Source organism: Pelodiscus sinensis, chromosome 28 (genome assembly GCF_049634645.1).
Source record: "Pelodiscus sinensis isolate JC-2024 chromosome 28, ASM4963464v1, whole genome shotgun sequence".
NCBI lineage: Eukaryota > Metazoa > Chordata > Testudines > Trionychidae > Pelodiscus > Pelodiscus sinensis.
Genome location: NC_134738.1, coordinates 4,333,504 through 4,345,845, shown reverse-complemented (window position 1 = coordinate 4,345,845; position 12,342 = coordinate 4,333,504). Strand labels below are relative to the sequence as shown.

The window sequence follows — 12,342 nt, the reverse complement described above, 5'->3', positions numbered from 1 at the left end:
AACATGCCTGTACCTTTAGGAAGTTCGCGATGGTGCTGACGTGGTTGGCGCAGGCTCCCTTTCGCACGTCGTTCACACCTTCGCCCGTCTGCAGAGAGAAACGGCCCTGAAACCCTCTGCGGCCCCCACATGGCTCCCTGGCACAGGACACCCTCTGGGCAGGGAAGCCACGGCGGGGGAGGAGAGGCTGCGTGCACAAGGCACAGCGAAGGGCAGGAACGTAAGATAAGCATCCACCTGGCAGACGCCTGCTTTCGTAACTCTGAGCTCCCGGTGCCTGGCTCCTGCTCCTCGGTGCTGGGCCTGTACACCTGGCTGCCAGCTTAGCTGACGCACCAGGGACTGACCCGAGAACCTCGCCAGCTGGCAGCAGGAGCAGCTACAGCTTGAGCAGAGCCAAGGTGCCCAACGTGGGGCTGCAAGAGGTTCACCTCTTCCCCACAGAGGCGGACCTGTAATGCACAGCACCCAGTGGGTGTACCTGCCCTAAGAGCCAGCACAGGGGCACTCTGCCTTCTGCTCCAAGCGCAGGTACGTGTCTCTGAGCGGCCTGCCCACGTCAGTCCGTAGCAACCCGGACATTTCAAAACCAAGACACTCCCTGGCGCACAGTTCTCCTCTGGTGGGCTGAGAGAACGACACGTGGCAGGTGTGTAGCTGGAGGACGCTCAGACAGCACAACGAGGAGCACATCACAATAACCAACTCAGAACCCAGCACCGCGCAGCACAGGCTCAGTCTGGAGTCTCAACTCCGAGTTCCCCCACTTGCAAGCATCTGACTCTGAAATACTTTCAAAATATTTGCAGCCTAAATAACCTTAATCTAAATAACCCAACACTATTTACTGCCACTGTAACGACTCCCATCATCCATGGAGCGCGCACCTCGAATGCTGTGTCCAGGTCTGGGCGCCCCATCTCAGAAGGACACAGGAACTGGACACAGATCAGTAAAGAGCAACAAAGCTGATCCAGGGGTTGGAACGGCTTCCATAAAGAGGGTATGTCTACACTACAAAGTTAATTCGAACTAACGGACGTTAGTTCGAATGAACTTTGATAGGCGCTACACATGCAAACCGCTAGTTCGAACTTAATTCGAACTAGCGGAGCGCTTAATTCGAACTAGGTAAACCTCATTCTACGAGGACTAACGCCTAGTTCGAATTAACTAGTTCGAATTAAGGGGTGTGTAGCCACTTAATTCGAACTAGTGGGAGGCTAGCCCTTCCCAGCTTTCCCTGGTGGCCACTCTAGGCACCACCAGGGAAACTCTTCTGCCCCCCTCCTGGCCCCGGAGCCCTTAAAGGGGCACGGGCTGGCTACGGTGCCCGTGCCAGGTGCAAGCCTGCCAGCACCCAGCCAGCAGACCCTGCACCTGGCACGGCTTGAGCCAGCCACCCGCTGCCACCCAGCCCTCCGCCTCTTCCCGGGACCAGGCTGGCGGCTCCCGGGAGCCTGCCCAGGTCCGCAAGAGGCGGGCACCCACCTGGTCTAGTGCGGACATCGTGGACCTCATCCACGACCTCCGCACTAGGCACAGGAAAGTGGCCGTCTAGGGCAGGAGAGCTGCCAGCCTGGCCACCCAGGAGCAGGTTGGCATGAAAATCAAGGTGGTCCACTGAGACCCCCGACCCTGAACCCTGAGCTTAGAATGGCTGTACTGGGTCAGACCAAAGGTCCATCTAGCCCAGTAGCCTGTCTGCCGACACACTAGGTACCCTGGAGGGGATGGACCGAGGACAATGACCAAGCCATTTGTCTCGTGCCATCCATCCCAGCCTTCCACAAACAGAGGCCAGGGACACCATTTCTACCCCCTGGCTAATAGCACTCCACGGACCCAACCTCCATGAATTGATCTAACTTCTCTTTAAATTCTTTTATAGTTCTAGCCTTCACAGCCTCCTGCAGCAAGGAGTTCCACAGGTTGACTACTTGCTTTGTGAAGAAAAACTTTCTGTTATTAGTTTGAAGCCTGCTACCCATTCATTTCATTTGGTGTCCTCTAGTCCTTCTATTATGGGAACTAATGAAGAACTTTTCTTTATGCACCCTCTCCACACCACTCATGCTTTTATAGACCTCTAACCTATCCCCCCTCAGTCTCCTCTTTTCTAAGCTGAAAAGTCCCAGTCTCTTTAGCCTCTCTTCATATGGGACCTGTTCCAAACCCCTGATCATTTTAGTTGCCCTCCCCTCTCCCACCCTCTCTCTTCCCCTCTCCCACCTCCTTTTCCCAGTCTCCCCGTGTTCTGTTCAATAAAGAGAGTTTCTATTTTTGAAAACACGTGTCCTTTATTTTGTACATCAGGAAAGGGGGGCTAGGGAGGGGTAAGTGGAAGGAGGTGAGGGAGGAATGGGGTACGAGCTCCCGATGGGGAGGACTGGGCTGGCTCTGCGGGCTCCTCGGGGTGGAAGCTCTCCTGCAGCCCCCCGACTGACCCCCCCTGGATGGCAGCCTGCGGCAAGTGCAGCCAGGCTGATGGCCGAGTGCTGTGATGTGCCCAGTGTAGGCACTCAGGGCACTCCAAGCCAGGACTGCTTTGCAAGCGGGGAACCCCTGAGAACTGTCTGTCCGGGGTGGGAGTCGGGTCCCTTTAAGCACAGCCCTCGGCTAGCCTGAGACAGCAGCTCCATGCTCTAAGTCCTCATCTGATGCCCTGCCGGCACTGCTTCCGGCCAGCCTTAACCTCGGTTCAGGGTCCACTCAGTGTGGACATGCTAGTTCGAATTAGCAAAACGCTAATTCAAACTAGTTTTTAAGTCTGGATGTGCTAATTCGAATTAGCTTAGTTCGAATTAACTAATTCGAACTAAGTTAGTTCGAATTAGCGCTGTAGTGTAGACATACCCAGAGAAAGTAAAACTATGACAATCAGAGGAGACTAGGGCGGGCAGAGACCTCAGGAGTCACTGAGTCCAGCACCCTGGCCAAAGCAGGACCAAACCCAATGAAATCAGCCCAGCCAGGGCTGTGTCAAGCCAGGACTTAAACACCTCTAGGAATGGAGATTCCACCCCCTCCCTAGGGAACCTGGCCCAGAGCTTCCCCACCCTCCTAGGGAAAGAGTTTTTCCTAATATACCACCTAGACCTCCCCCACTGCAACTTGAAACCATTGCTCCTTGTTCTGCCATGAGAACAGCCTCTCCCCAGCCTCTTTGGAACCCTCGTCAGGGAGCTGAAAGCTGCTATCGAATCCCCACTAAATAAGTCCAGTTCCCTCAGGTTCTCCTCAGAACTCATGTGTCCCAGCCACCTAATTATTTGTATCGCGCTCCACTGGACTCTCCTACGTGTGCACGTCCTTTCAGAAGTGGGGGCCCAGAACTGGACACAACACTCCAGCTTGGCCTCCCCAGAGCCGAAGAAAGGGGAATAATCACTTCCCTGGATCCGCTGGCCATGCTCCTTCCAGTGCAGCCGGATATGCTGTCAGCCCGCTTGGCTACCAGGGCACCCTGTTGACTTCCACTGAGCACGGACTCATCTCCAGCTTCCCATCTATTGCAATCCCCAGGTCATTTTTTGCAGAACTGCTGCTTAGCCAGTCCCAGCCTGTAGCGATGCCTGGGATTCTTCTGTCCCAAGGGCAGGACGCTGCACTTGTCCGTGTCGAACCTCATCAGATTTCTTTTGGCCCAACCCTCCAATGTGTCTAGGCCACTCTGGACCCTCTGCCTACCCTCCAGCGTCTCTACCTCTCCCGGCACCGCACAGTCATCTGCGAACTTGCTGAGGGTGCAATCCTCCCCCTCGGCCAGATCATTAGCAAAGATGTTGAACAAACCCAGCCCCAGGACCAAACCCAGGGCTCCCCGCTTGACGCTGGCTGCCAACTGGACATCAAATTGTTGACTGCTGCCCGTTGAGCCGGACAATCCAGCCAGCCTTCTAGCCACCTTTCACCCAAGCCAAACTTGGCTGACACGCTGGCCAGGCGACTGGGGAGAGGGCATCAAAAGCTTTGCGAAGGTCGAGGCTCACATCCACCACTTTCCCTAGCTCACAGAGCCGCTCTCTCATCACACAAGGCAGTGAGGTCGGTCAGACACGACTTGTCCTATTAGGGCTGTTCAGCTCAACAAGAGATAACTGGGGGGGGGGAGGGGGGGATGATAAGAAGTCTATAAGATCATGGCTGGCATGGGAAAAAAGGAACAGTGAAGTGTTATTTACCCTTTGCCACAGTTCAAAATCAGGGGTCACCCGCAGGCCCATCAATGGGGGGGGGGGACAAAGGGGGCAACTGCCCCAACGATTCAGCGGGGTCAGGGCTTCAGCTGCCACAGTGGCAGCAGTGCAGCTGGAGCCCTGGGTCCTTTAAATTGTTGCTGGAGCGCTAAGGGCTGGGGAGGGGCTGTAACATGTTCCGGGCAGCGCTGAGGGCAGCCTCCCTTGGGCCCCGCCTTTTCTTCCCTCGGCCCCGCCCCTTCTGGGAGTATAACAGGCAGCAAGATTCATACGAACACAAGAAAGCGGTTTTCCACATGACACATGATTAATCTGTGGAACTCACTGCTGTGGAATAATGCGACAGCCAAAGCCAAACAAGACCCAGAGAAAGCACCTGGAGGATAGGTCCATCGATGGCTGCTAGCCGTTATGGTCAGGTATGCTCTGGACAGCCCTAAACCTCTGACTGCCAGAAATTGGGAGGGGAAGACGGGGGTGGATCACGCCAACAGCTCTAGTCTCTAAACTCCCCCTGAACTCTGCTGCCGGCCACTGGTGGAGCCAACAGTGGGCTACATGGAGCACCGGTCTGACTCAGTTTTAAGGGTCTTAAGACAGCTCCCCAGAAGGCCTAGGAAAGTCTCCCCATCTTCTTCATTTGACTCCTCAGCAGGAGCATGTGTCTCATAGTGGCCCGAGGCATTCTGGGCATTAGCTCCCTAGATGCTGGCATCTCTGGCTCCCGGGTGTCTCCTTTCCCATCTGGCAGAGACTCAAACGGGCCCTAACGCGCCACAGAACAGCGGAAGCAGCCCGTCTCTACTTACCCAGTTAATGAGGACAAACTTGGGCAGGCCGGAGTTGGGATCCTTCACCCGGCAGAAAGCATACATCACCTTCCCGCTGCTGAGCTCCTCCACCAGCTCCTCCAGGCCGCCATCTGCACAGTGAATTCCACAGGGGGAGGAAGGGAGAGAGGTGAGCGGATCGACCCCACCTTCGCAGTCCCGAGAAGAGGCAAAATAACCCGGCAGCACGAGTCGGGAAAGAACCCAACGGAGGAGAAAATAAAACTGCACGGTCAGCCGCCTTCCTTCCCGGTGCTGCGTCCACGAGCACAGGGCCTGTGGGGTTCATCTGCCTCTGCGGCTTCTTCCAACCTCCCAGCACAGCGACAGCACAAACAACAAAGCCGTCTCTCCCCGGCGCCAGCCAGGCCCCCGAACAGAACCACACAATAAATACAACCCAACCTCAGCAATGCTGACACCAGGGCCACAGGAACGCCGGAGAGCAGCCAGCTTCCAGCGTCCACAGGCCCCTCCAGAGGCCTTGCCAAGCAGGCGCCTCTTGCAGCGCGCCCTGACCGTCGTCAGAGTCCGCGGAGCTCTCCCAGACCAAGTGGGGAGAGCCGGTCTGGAGCACGGAGCCCGCGGAGAATAACTTGCCAGCCACCCCTCTTAGAATACTGAAAGGGATCCAGGTTTTTGCGCATCCCTGCTGACCACAGCCGCAGTGCGGCCTGGGAGAGGGGAGATCCCCCAGGGAGGCCGTGCCCAGGCCGTTTAGGACTCTCGCGGTCATCACCAGCACCTTGAGCCAAAAGCAGTGGGCAGCCAGCGCTGACCCAGGGCACTGCTGTCACCTGTTCCCAGCGAAACGCCCCCTGGATAACCATGGCACCCTCTTCGGACTCTGCATGCTCTAAGGCGCAGCCCCGTGCCGAGCGCAGACTTGGTCTGAGATGACGAAAGGAACGGTCCAGCCTCCTAGCCAGGCACAGACGGGGAGGAGCGGAGCGGCAAATCGAACAGCAGCAAGTCCCCCTGCGCCACCAGCACCAGTGAATGACAGAAGTACTCCTCCAGTCACACGGGCGGATATTACTTCCGCCATCCCCTCCAGCTGCTTCCCCAGCCCGCCGTCCTCACCCCAGGCTTGTCTGGATTCAACCAGCGCCCAGGCTCCACTAGAAACCAGGGCAAGACTTCCGGTCTCTCCAGGACAGAGCACCGGCTGGTGGGAATCTGCCCTCGGCACACACGGAACAAGCACAGCCCCCGACGAAAGCCCTCTCTGTGCAAGTGTATAGTCCCTGCACCTAGACTCAGCCCTCGGTGGCTCTCTCCTGCCGCTTGGCCACGAGCAGGCGGAACAAACGCAGCTCCTGGTGGGATCCCTCCGTCTAAACCAGTGGGCACCAAGCAGTCGATCGGGATCTACTGGTGGATCTTGGAGCCTCTGACAGGGGATCCCAACTGGTTTGGCCAGGAGGTTATCAAGCGCTGACACTACGGTTGCCCCTGCCCCCACTGCCCTTGCCCTCTGCCTTGCAGCTGCCCCCCTGGGAGCCTCCTGCTTGCTGTGCAGGGAAGCGGGAGGGGGTCGCTGAAGTCAGAGTGTTCCTCCTCTCCCCACTCCTGTATCCCATCTCCCCCCCCCCCCCACACACCCCTTCACTCGCCTCTCCCGACCCAACACGGGGGGGGGGGTTGTGGCTGTTACTTCTTTACTGCTTGCAAAGTGGGTTAGTTTGGGTTTTGACTGGTCCGTGTATTTCATCATTTTCATTTCTCTCTTATGCTTAAATGTATTTCTTTGAGCAGTGAGTTCTCCACTGCCGAACCTGGCGTGGCTGGAGTCTGCATCTCTCTGGTAAAGGCTGCTCCTGGGAGTGGCTGGCATGTCCCTGCAGCCCGAGAGAGGCAGAGCAGGGGGTCTCCACATGCTGTCCTGGCCTGCAGACCCCGCTCCTGCGGCTCCCATTGATCGGTAATGGGGAACCGAGGCCTGCAGAAGCTGTGGGCTCTGTGCCTATACGTGGAGGGCAGCACATGGCCCGTGGTGCCATTGCTGGACATGCCAGCTGCTTTGAGGAACGGTGCAGGGCCAGTCCTGCCTTCACCCTGCTGCTCCACCACCTGGACGCCGTCACCGTTAAACGGTGCCCAGCCAGAGCCTGCTTCCTGAACCTCCTCCTGCCCCACACGGGAGTCCCCCTGCACCTAAACTTCCCAGAGCTGGCACCCTGAAATCCCTCCTGGACCCCAATCCTCCACCCTGGGCTAAGGCCAGACCCCTCCCACACACCTAACCCCTTGGCCCAAGACCAGAGCCTGCACCCCAGCCCCCTACCCCAGCCTGGTGAAAGTGAGTGAGGATGGGAGAGGAAGGGGGAGGGAGGCCTCAGAGAAGGGGCGGGAAGGAAGTGGGACAAGGGGATTTGGGTTTGAGGTAGATCTTACATTGTACTTAATGGGATCCTGTGGTTAAAAAGGTTGGAGATGGCTGATCTAAACCCACAAGCCCAGGCAGGTGTATGGATCATACAGGAGAGGCAGGGCCTCTTCAGAGGTGGGATGCAAGATCCCGTTTAGTTAGTTAACCGGTTAAACTTAACGCTTCACCAGTTAACGAATCAAGGAACAGCAGGGAGCTGCATGTGGTAAGCGACTCTGGCCCAGAGCACCTCCTCCTGCATCCCAACCGCCTGCCCCAGGTCAGATGAACCCCATCCTGCACCCAAAGTGGCCCCAGGCCCCTCACCCCTGCCTGCCCTCCAATTCCCTTCCTCAGCTTGGAGCCCTCTCCTGCACTAAACTCCTTCCCAGACCCCACACCCCTCACCCATTTCTGCACCAGCCCAAACTCCCTCCCAGACCCCGCCCCCTCCATTAATATAGTAGAAATGTGTGGCCTGACACAACTTACCAAACTTCGTGGCGTGCCCCCCCCCCCCTTGCAAAAATGATTCTCCACCCTGGTCTAAAATAAAAAGTAAGTCAAATGAAACCACTCTCACCGTAAACAGACATAACAGACAGCAGAGAACCCCATATCCGAGGGAGGGAGGGAGAGAGGCTAAGAAACAAACATTGGTCCCCTCTTCGGACGTGGCTTATGAAGGGGCTCCCGCTTACCCTGAAGCGAGACCAGCTTGGCAAAGTCTCCAGCTGCATGTTCCTTCCTCTTGTCCCATTTCAGCAGCAAGCTCAAAAGAAGAGACCAGGCGCACACAAACAGGAAAGCCAGCTTCCCCCGAGCTCCCTGGCCGGGCGCCTGGTCAGCACAGCCGGTTTCTCAGGCACCAGCAACACCCCCAGCAGACCGATGAATGGGTGTAACAGGGCACATGCCAGTATGCAGCTAAATCAGCTGCAAGTGTAGGTGGTTCACATCCTCCTGCAGACTTTCACCATGACTGTGGCTCTTCGGTTGTAGGTTGCACACGAATAATTTGCTTGGGCTGAGTCTGTGCTATGGTCTAGTTTGAGAGACGGGCTGGATTAGCCGAAGACTCTCAGAAGGCAGTTTACACCCAAGGAGGGGGACATTAACGTGGGCTTTCTGGGGCGTTGCATGCTTCATTAACAGTGCAGGCTGAAGGTGCCTGGCACCGGCCTCAAGACAGCTACTGGCCTACACCTCAGCAAAACACCCAGCACACGCTGGAGGCCAGCAAAATGCCTGAGCTGCAACAGAGCAGGGCACCCTCCTATGCACAGGGACTCTCCCTTGTTCCCTGCTCACCGGCTTATGTGGACCACCTGTCGGGCAGACTTAGCTGCACGTGCGCAACCAGGCTGCTCTTCAACTTCCCTTTTCATTACATCAGCAGAGATACGAGTGAGAAACAGCCACGTTTGCGCAGCACACACTTTTCAAACCTCGTTTTCACAGGCTACGCAAAGGCCTTCCCTGCCATATTTCAGCTTCGGTTTCCCCGCCCCCGGGAGGCACCTGAAAAATCTCATCCAGCCTTCCCATTGAGGGAGAGCGTAGCCCCCTCTCGCCCAGAGCTGATTCTCAAACTTTAAAAGGAAAAAGAAAATTCACCTCTAGCTTAGTGGCCAAGCCTTGCCTCTCTCAGCCTGGAAGCTGAAAGCAACAGGAGTGTGAAAAGAGACTGCAATAAAATGTGCGACATTGCACCACTAACCATCATGCCACTCCTGCTGTAATGCACTGCTAAAAGCTACCACGAGTACAACCTTTACACCGGGGTGTTAATCAAGTGTTCACATGTCAGAAAAATTTCACCATCAGAGAGCCTTCCTGAAGCATTGCCCAAGCACTTTCATAGCACACAGCATTCACCAGGCATTGGTAGCAATTCCGGAGTGAAGGCTGCATTTAGATTGCCACTCAAAGCAGGACTGATCCCGATTTTCCTCACAATTAAGTAGTTCTACTCAGTCTCTAAATTCGGCCTAGTCATTTCAGATGACAAATGAATCTTCCATGTGATGTTCTCAGAAAAATATTCACCAGCTTTCGTAGAAGTAAAGTTTAGAAATTCCCTGTGACGCGACACCCCGTCTTTTTAATGGAAATATGTTTTGAATATGCATACCTTGAATATGCTTTATGTAAATGGCCAATGAGAGCTGACAGATTGTGCTGGGGGCGGGGGAACAGGACAGAGAACCACACGGATCAGCCTGGGGTTGCTGGCAGGCAGGGAGCCTGCTTTAGGGTCCTGCTGAGCTGCTGGCTGGGAGCTGCTTAGGTAAGCTCCTCCTGGCCAGAGCCTGCCTCTGACACCCCACCCCCTTGTGCACCCCAACTCCCTCCCAGACACTGCACCCCCCTTGTATAACTCTCCCCAAGCCAGAAACCTCTCCTACATCCATATCCCCTCCAGGACCCAGCATCCCAATCTCCTGCCTGAGGTCACAACCCCCTCCTTCACTCAACTCCCTCTCAGACCCCCACGCCCCTGGGCCCTATCCCAAGCTCCCTTCTGCACCCAACCTCCATCCTAGACCCCACACCCCCCATAGAAAAACATGGCCCTTGTCCACTTACCAAATCTTGGAGTGGCCCCCTAAGACTGCCCACCCTAACTTACATTCTACTTTTCATACTTAATAAAAACACTTTGGTTTGTTATCAAACTCAGTGTAAAGAACTGTTACGGGAGGGGAGGCCCAGCAGGACAGGGTGGTGGGGCGCCCCAAAGGGCGGGTAGGCAGGCTCAGTGGTATGATGAGCATGCTGGGTGACAGTCCCAAGGGAACCCCTGTGATCCAACCCAGCACATTCTCCTTTTGCAGCTGTCTTGGCATTCTCAATTGGACGGGGAGGTTTCTCGACACACAACCACCAAACTTTGCACTCACCCTGACCATGTCTCAGACACAGAACAGGGCTCAATGTCTGAAATCAAATGCAACGAGTTGCACCAAGGCCGGATTAAGACTTTTAGAGGCCCTAAGCACTGAAAAGATTATGGTGCCCCCCCATATGTAATTCAAAATAAAACCAATGCTATGCTGAAAAATCAAATTGTATTTTTCGAAATGACACAAAACTGACATGTCTTCTGAAATTAAAATAGCTTCTTTCTAGATTTTCTGATTGCAAAATTCTGGATACGTTCATCGAAGCTGACTTGACGAAGCACGTCCGCTTCCATACACAATAGGGAAAGTGAATCAAGTCTGTCCTGACACATTGTTGTTCTCTGAGGGTGTGTCTAAACTACATGGTTCCATCGATGGAGCCATGTAGATTAGGCTGATCGGCAAAGGGAAATGAAGCCGCGATTTAAATAATCGCCGCTTCATTTAAATTTAAATGGCTGCCGCGCTGAGCCGACAAACAGCTGATCAGCTGTTTGTCGGCTCAGCATGCTAGTCTGGACGTTCCCGCGCCGACCTGAAAGCCCTTTATCAACCTCCCCATTATGCCTCATAGAATGAGGTTTACTGGGGAGGTCAATAAAGGGCTTTCATGTCGGCGCGGGAGTGTTCAGACTAGCGCACTGAGCCGACAAACAGCTAATCAGCTGTTTGTCAGCTCAGCGCGGCAACCATTTAAATTTAAATGAAGCTGCGATTATTTAAATCGCGGTTTCATTTCCCTTTGCCAAACAAACAAATCTTCGTGGCTCCGTCGACGGAGCCATGTAGTTTAGACACACCCTGAGGGTTTTATATTCTTTTCAGCTGAGAAAAAGGGCGTTCTGCGGAGTTCTGACTTTTCCCACGATGACAACTTTGATGCTTTTTTTGAAATATCAAATTTTTTCCAAAAAAATCTCTTTTTTTTTGGTGCCCCTGCTTGGCTGGTGCCCTAAGCACGTGCTTAGTCTTCTTATTGGATAATCCAGCCCGGGTTGCACCCACCTCAAGTTCTGGTGGCCAGGAAAGGCCAAAGAGCCACTCAGCTTTGTCTGGTTCGTTTTCAAAGCAACCGAGGCCAAGCTGCCTCTGGAGGAGAGCTCCAGTCTTGCGCCTGACCTCAGCCTTCCTCTTTTCCCACAACCTCAGCCCTGTTGGTAACACCGTGCTACAGGAAGCACCCTGGGACCAATGACAATGACAATGAGGGGGTTGCCTGGGCTCAAAAGGCAGCTAGCGGCCGAGACATGCGAGGAGCCAAGCACGAAGGCTGGCCGTGGGGCAGGGATGGAGAGCTGGCCTGAGAAGTGACCCGCCGGAGTCTTCGGTCCGGAGGCCCTGCTCCCTGGGCCCCATTCCAAACAGAACGTTGGGATGTCCTTCTCCTTACACACGTTTTCCCGCATGGAAATGAAGACAATTATCCTTTACACGCGTTTTCCCGCATGGAAATGAAGACAATTATCCTTCTATCTGGACAGGAATGTAATGGGACGGGGGAGACGCCTAAAATTAGGACACATGAAAATCACACTGGGAAAAGTGGGGTCCAGGAGCACGCTGGAAACTCAGTCTGCTCCCAGCTTCCTTGGCTCCTTCCCCGCCCCAAGCAGTTAAATCTCTGGAGGAGGCTCCCGGGCCGACTGCTCAGCCGTGGGAGGGAGAAGCTGAGTGAAGACCTTGTAGCTCCTCTACTGAGGCCCCACCAGCGCCATGGAACCCCCTCTGCCTGCCCCTCTTGCTGTCCCTGTCAAGGCCGGGACAAAGGGAGCGAGAGTTCACGGAGTCGACAGTTAAGCAGTTTCTGCCTCAGACAAACCTGCTGTTCTCCAGCGGGGAGGCTTAGTTTGGTCGACAGGAAGAGGCTTGTTCGACTGGACTCCCACTACAGTGTCCTATGGCCTCAGGGCGGGAATGCATGGACCGTGTCAATGTTTAAAATCTGGCCATTTTATGGGAGGGAGCAGAGCTGCAGGGGGTATGTGCGTGTGAGAAAACAGAAGAGGATCACAGATGTGTGGAGGGCATAGGAGACA

At 55.1% G+C, this 12,342-nt stretch overlaps 1 protein-coding gene across 1 annotated transcript in view; it reads right to left on the bottom strand.

Moving 5' to 3' along the window:
• Positions 1–12,342, bottom strand: part of DBNL (drebrin like) — a 33,641-nt gene that overhangs the window by 18,459 nt on the left and 2,840 nt on the right. The window contains exons 3-4 of the mRNA XM_075911090.1: positions 5,009–5,121; positions 14–88 (exon numbers count right to left, since the gene is read on the bottom strand). Coding sequence (XP_075767205.1) covers positions 14–88; positions 5,009–5,121 — 188 coding nt within the window. The remainder of the gene's footprint in view (positions 1–13; positions 89–5,008; positions 5,122–12,342) is intronic.